The sequence below is a fragment of the Neopelma chrysocephalum genome, unplaced genomic scaffold, assembly GCF_003984885.1.
Source record: "Neopelma chrysocephalum unplaced genomic scaffold, ASM398488v2 Primary Assembly neopelma1_228, whole genome shotgun sequence".
NCBI lineage: Eukaryota > Metazoa > Chordata > Aves > Passeriformes > Pipridae > Neopelma > Neopelma chrysocephalum.
The window spans coordinates 96,521-103,099 of NW_020897890.1; the positions used below are offsets into that span (position 1 = coordinate 96,521).

Sequence of the window (6,579 nt, forward strand, 5' to 3'; positions counted from 1 at the left end):
CCCCCCCCTGTCATCAGATCCCTGTCCCCGAAAAAATTTGGCGCCTTCACACCTCGGGATGGGGATGCCGGGGGAGGGTTCGGGCGGCCGCCCCCGCGCCGAGGGGCTGCTGCCGGGACCCCCGCTCCTAATGGTGTCGGGGAGGGGGGGGTGTCACGCTCCATCAATGCTGAGTCACTCCTGGGTACCACCTGGTGCTGCATCCCCCCCCGCCCCCCCGGGATGTTCCCCCACGGCAGGTGAAGCTCCCCAGAACCCAGGGCAGCGGGTCTCTCCCCCTCGTCCCTCCCCGCACGGGCGGTGAGTCCCCCCTAAAGCCCCTCAGGACCCCCTAAAGCCCCTCAGGACCCCCACCCACTCAGGAAGCAGCGGGGCTGCAGGTGTCGTGCCGCTCCCCCCCCCTCCCCACGGCGGGTGGGCGGGGCGAGGGGCCGAGCCGAGCGGAGCCGGGGGGGGCCGAGGGAGGACCGAGGGGAGTCGAACTCACCGGTGCCCCCCGGCTCGTCCCGCCGCCGCCGCCAGTACCAGACCAGGGCGAGGGATGCTGCGTGTCCCGCCGCCACCAGCGACGGGAACAGGGACCCGGTGTCCTCCATGCGGGACACGGGACGGGCTCGGAACCGGCCGGGCTCGGCGGGGCAGGGACGGACCAGCGCCCGCCCCCCCGGGGCAGCGCCCGCTCCGCCTTAACCCCTCCCGGGCCGCGGCGCGGAGACGCCCCCTCCCCCCCCCCCCGGCCGCCCCCCCCCCCCGGCCCCCCCCCCCTGCCGTGTCCCCCCCCCGCGTCGTGTTCCCCCCATCCCGGCTTTTTATATCCCGGGACAAGCGCCCCGGCGGCGCCAGTCCCCCCTGTCCCTGTCCTTTCCGCAGCCCCCCCGGTCTCACCCACCCGGTACGACCTTCATGGGCAAGGCAGGGTGCGGGCAGGTGCGAGCAGGGTGCGGGCAGGTGCGGAGCGCGGAGCGAGGGCACAGCGCGGCTCCGCCGGTGGCGGTGGGGGCGGGGGGGGGGCGGGCAGGGAGCGGGCGCCGATATAAATAACCGGGGCCCGTCACCGAGCCCGAGTTAGAACATGACACGGGTGGGGGCGGGACGGGGCGGCCGCGGTGGCACCTCGGGACCCCCGGACCCCCCAGCACCGGTGGTGGGGGGGGGTCACGCTACCGCCACCTCGGGGGGCGTCGCGATACCGGGACTAAAGGCCTCCGGCACGGCCCCGCCGCCGAAGGAGGCCGCCCCTCCAGACCGGGGAGAAAAAAGGGGGTGCTGGAGGGGCACCGGCATCTGCTCCGCCCCGCGGGGACCCCGCAGCCTCCCGCCGCCGCGACCCCGTCCCCGCCAGCCGCTAATCCAGGCCGGATTTTCCGGCAGCGCCTCGCCGGGCGGAGGGAAAACCCGGATCCGGATCAGCTGGCACAGCGGGACTGGACGGGACGGCCGGGGCTGCGGGATCGAGCCCCACGCGGGGGTCGGGGGGCGACCGCAGCCTCGGAGCCCGGCGCGGGCTGCGACCCACGGGACAGAGCTCGGGGGGGACTCCTCTGTCCCCGCGGGACGTGGGTACTGCCCGCGCAGGACCCGCACCCACGGGGCAGCACCGCGGCGGGCCCGGCCCCCCCCCCGCCGGCCGGTGACTCACGGCGCTGGCAGGGACCGGGCTCGGCGCCTCTGGGCTGGAAACTTGGACCGGCGGCGGCTGCCCACGGCCACGGGCTGACTCACAGCCCGGAGGGGTGCGGGGGGGGGGCCCTCACCACAGCCTCGGGGCGCCGCCGCAGCTGCCCCGCCCGAGGGGGGGTGGGACACCGGACGCCCCGCACCCCCGCCGGGTCCAGCTGCCGCCGATCGTGTGTCGGGATCGCGTGTCGCGGGGGAGGCGGCGTTGGGGACACCCTCGCGGTCGCAGCCCCCTCCCCACCAGCCCTGCCCGCCCCAGCTGCCGCCGTCTGTCCGACCCACCCCGGGCACTGTGGGGGCCTCGGAGGCGCAGATTCCCCACGCGCGGCCCCTCACCGCACGGCTCCTTCACAGCACGGCCCCCCACAGCCCAGTTTCCCCACGACACTGTCCCCTCCCCACCATGGGGAGCCCGGGGGGACGGCAGCAGTGACATTCCTGCAGCGCTCAGGGTCCCTGGCACCCCACCAGCCTCCTGAGGACCCCGGGGAGCCACATCACTGCACCCCGGCCCCCCCAGCGCCCAGGCACCACTCCAGCCCACAGGGTCCCCGTGGGCTCAGGGGGGCACAGCGAGGAGCCCCCCAGCACACTCCTCCCTCCCCGGGCAGGGAGGGGATTGCAGGTGTCCCCCCACCCCATCTTTGGCCAGGCACCAGGGGGGAGGCTCAGGGGGCTACAGCCACCCCTGGGAGCAGAGGGGCTCAGGTGCACAGGGGGCACAGGGGGCTCAGGGGGCACCCCAAGGCTCTGGTCGGTACCTGCGGCCGGGCTGGGCTGCGGGGGCGGCCGGGACACCCCCTGCCCCGCAGCGGCGGTGACGGGCTCCACGTGCCGCTCGCCCTCGTCCTTCCTGCGGTAGAGGCGGTCGCCGCCGGCGGGACGTACCCGCTGGGTGCCGGTGCCGGTGCCGGTGGTGGTGGCCCGGCGGGTGTCGGGGCGCGGGGCGGCGGGGCGCGGGACGCGCTGCAGGGAGCGCGGGACGACGTCGGGCGGCAGGCGCAGGTACTGGCGCAGGTGGGCGATGCCGGCGTCGGTCAGGTACCAGTAGAGGTGTCGCCAGGCGGCCGTCTGGCGCACGAGGCCGCGGGAGCGCAGCGAGGCCATGGCGCGCCGGACCTCCACGTTGGCCACGCCGGGCAGCTGCGGGTGGGTGCGCCGGGGGCACCCGTCCCGCTCTCCCACCAGGACGCCCTCGCGGAACAGCAGCTCCAGGATGGAGCGGAGCCGCTCCAGAGGCATCAGCATCCCCGCCACCATGGCGGCAAAGCAGAGGGCACCGCGCAGGGCACAGGGGACAGGGCTCGGTTACGCCTCACCGCTGCTCAGTACGGTCCGGTGCAGCTCCGTAGGGTACAGCCCAGTACGGTTCGGTACAGCCCAGTATGGCCCAGCACAGCTCAGTATGGCCCAGCACAGCCCAGCCCAGTATGGTCCAGTACAGTCCAATACAGCTCGGTACGGTCCAGCCCAGCCCAGTATGGTCCAGTTCGGCTCGGTATGGCCTGGCACAGCCCAGTACGGTCCAGTACAGCTCAGTATGGCCCGGCACGTCCTGGCGCGATCCGGCACGGCGCGGCGCTGGCTGCCGGCACGGTCTGAACGGCGGCAGCTCCACCCCCGTTTCGGGGGGGCCGGGGGGGGGCCGGGGGGGCCCCAAGCCCAGCCCTGACTCACCACCGGCCCCTCCCCGGTCCCGGCTTCCGCCCGGAGGGGGCATGGCCGGACCCGCCCCCAACTTCTCCCCCCCTGCCCCGACCCACCCGGCCGGTTCCTGCGTGGGAACCCCCGCGGCTCCCGCCCCGCCTCCGCCCCGGGACCGGCCCCACGGAGCTCCCGGGGAGACCCCGAGCCGGGGGTGACCCTGAGCCCGGGAGGGGGACCCTGAGGCTGGGGGCAGCCCTCAGCTCGGGGGGAGACCCTGAGCCCGGGGAGGGGTCTCTCTGAACTTAGGAGGGGGCACCCTGAGCCCGGGGGGGAGCCCTGAGCCCGGGGGGATCCCTGAGCCCGGAGGGGAGCCCTGAGCCCGGAGGGGGGCCCTGAGCCGGGGACGTGGCGCCCACGCCCCGCCCGAGCATCGCACCCCGCCGGGCTGCAGGTAGAGCAGCAGGCAGGGATCGGGCAGAGGGACGGGCAGGTGTACAGGCAGGGGCACAGGCAGGGCTGGGAGGCCACATCCTGCCACGTCGATGTTTGCTCTGCTCCCGCCCCTGTTTATACCGGGGGTGCAGCCCCAGGGGGACCCCACGTCGCCCCCATATCCCCCCAGCAGTGGCACGGCCGTGGCAGTGGCATAGCTGTGCCCCACCACGCCCCCCGGGTGGCAGGTGAGGACGAGGCAGCTGCCCCCCCCCCCCACAGCCACCCTCTGAGCCCCCCCGGCAAGGACAGCTGGCCAAAACCCCCTCAGCGGCAACTGGCACGGCCCCTGGCACAGCCGTGGGACCCCCAAGCACAGCAGTGGGACCCCCAAGCACCGCCGTGGGAAGAGACCGGGCATTGGGGACCCCCCCCCGGGCACACCCAGGCTCCGTGTGAGGGGCGGGGTGGGAGGGAGTGCCGGCACTCACACAATGGAGCAGGAGGGACTCTGGGACGAACTGAGGTGCCAGGGATCCCCCGTGCTGGAGGCTGCCCCATGCCAGGGAGATCCCAGCCCCACAGCCCTCAAAAGGGGAGGAAATCCCCCCCCCCCCCGGGCTCCTCTGTCCCGGCACACCGAGGCTGGGGCACAGGGACACTGCAGGGCTGCAGGAGCCCTCCGGCACGGGGGGAAGGGGGGATGCTGTGGTCCTTGGGAACACCATCCCCGGCACCTCTGTCCCTGCCGATGGCACTACTGGGAGTGGCAATGGGGCGCACTGGGATTTACTGGTGGGGAGCAGTGACCCGGGCATGGCTCACCCCAGAGCTGGCAGGCCACGGGGACCCCAAACCCACAGATGGGTGATGCAATCGCGCTGGCATCACGGGCGGGGGCCCACAGGGACCTGAGCAACTTCCCCATCCCCTGATCTTGGGGGGCAAAGGAAGGTGGGGGAAAAGGACCCCCGTTGCTGAGGGGCCCCAACGCCAGGCACCCCTGGTACAGCTGGTGCAGGGGCACCAGGGACACTGGGGCGCCCACCCCCCAAAAGGAACCCTCCAGAAGAGCATCAGTCACCTTCCTGAACCCCCACAAGCATGTCTGGCACCACAGAGCACCCCCCCAGCCCCACGGTACCCCAGAACCCCAGCAGGGTGGGAATAGATGGGGGGAGCAAGGGGGCAGCAAGAGGGGGCAGAGATGGGAAATGATGGGGAACAGAGATGGGAAATGATGGGGAACAGAGATGGGGCAGCGATGGAAGGAACGATGAGGGGCAGAGATGGGGGGAGTGATGGGGGGAGTGACAGAGGGCTGAGATGGGGCAGAGATGGGGCAGTGATGGAAGGCAGAAATGGGGCAGAGATGGGGGGAGCGTTGGGGGAGTGATGGTGGGCAGCAGGAGCGCGTCCCCCCCAGCCACGGCCCCCGCACCCCCAGCCCGCAACGGGGTCACGGCCGCGCCGGCGGCTCCCACCGGGAAGTGCCGCGTCAGCGCCCGCCGCCCGCCGTGATCCAACGCGATGTGACAGCGGGGCCACCGCCAGCATCCCGCCGCTGCCCCGCGCCGGGCAGGGCGCCGGCAACCCATCCGCACTCACCGGGGAGGAAGGAGCCCCTCGCCCTCCGCTCCGCGCTGCCGGGCCCCCCCCCCCGCACCGGCCCCGCAGCTCCGCGTCCCGCCGGCGTCGCACCTCAGGGGGGGCAGGGGGGCATCGGCTGCCGGCACGCGGCACTGGGGGCACCCCCCCTCCGCAGTCCGGTGCACGCCCCGTGCCCCTCACCCCTCCGGCCCACGGCCCACGGCGGGGGGCAGCCCCCCAAATCTGGGGCGGGCAGCGGCTCCTGGCCACGGTCCCGGCACTGCCCTCCCGGTGCCAGCACCGGTGCCGGTGCCAGTGCCGGGGTCTGGCGAGGCCGCAGGGCTCCCCGTGTCCAGCGGAACAAAGCCGCGGCTGTTCGAGGAGGGCACCGCGGCCAGAGACCGGCTCTTAATGAGGCCGGGGCCGGCGGGGGTCCCGGCACTGGCGTGGGTCCCGGTGCCGGCGGGTGTCCCGGGCTCGGGCGGTTCTCACCATAAATCAACCTCGTAGCAGCCCCGGCTCCGCGGGAGCGGACACGGCCCTGGATCCCCCCGCTGGGCCTGCGGCACCGCTGCGGCTGCCGGGCGCCACGGCTCTCCAGGGGTCCATCCCATCCCACCCCAACTCTCCCGGGGTCCATCCCCACCCTCGCCGAGTCCATCCTCACCCTCGCCGGGGTCCAAACCCACCCTCGCCAGGGTCCATCCCACCCTCGCCAAGTCCATCCCCACCCTCGCCGGGGTCCATCCCCACCCTCGCCGGGGTCCACCCCCACTCCCGTCGGGCTCCGTTCCAGCCCGACCCCGGCTCGGTGGCTCGCTGCGGCGCCAGGCCCCGCGGTGGCTCTCTGCCCGCTGCGGTGACACAGGGGCCCGGTGGCCGCCAGCAGCCCCGTGACCGGCATCCGCCGGCGCCCCGTTACTCACGCCCCAGCGCCCCGGCTCTGCGGCGCGGCGTGGTAACAGGGCACCCGCATGGTAACACGGCACGGCACCCGCATGGTAACACGGCACGGGAACACGGCACTGCCCCGGAGCCCGGCCCGGTGGCGCCTGGTAGGGGCCCGGTGATAGCGGGTGATGCTTGTGACACCGGGTAACACCGAGTGATGCCGGCGATGCCCCCGGTGACCCCCGCTCTCCCGTCCGCGCTGCGACACGCGCACGGGAGGGATGCAGCGCGACCGGAGCCCCCCCGGGACGCGGAAAACCCTCACCGGGACGCGGAACCCCC

At 74.3% G+C, this 6,579-nt stretch overlaps 1 protein-coding gene across 1 annotated transcript in view; it reads right to left on the minus strand.

The window, feature by feature from the left end:
• The window catches only part of LOC113977383 (plectin-like), a gene marked incomplete at its 3' end in the record, with an annotated part of 21,994 nt that extends 19,040 nt beyond the window's left edge, over window positions 1–2,954 (minus strand). Inside the window, exon 1 of the mRNA XM_027703462.1 lies at window positions 2,439–2,954. Within this exon, the coding sequence (XP_027559263.1) occupies window positions 2,439–2,937 (499 nt within the window). The remainder of the gene's footprint in view (window positions 1–2,438) is intronic.
• Between the last annotated feature and the right edge of the window lie 3,625 nt (window positions 2,955–6,579).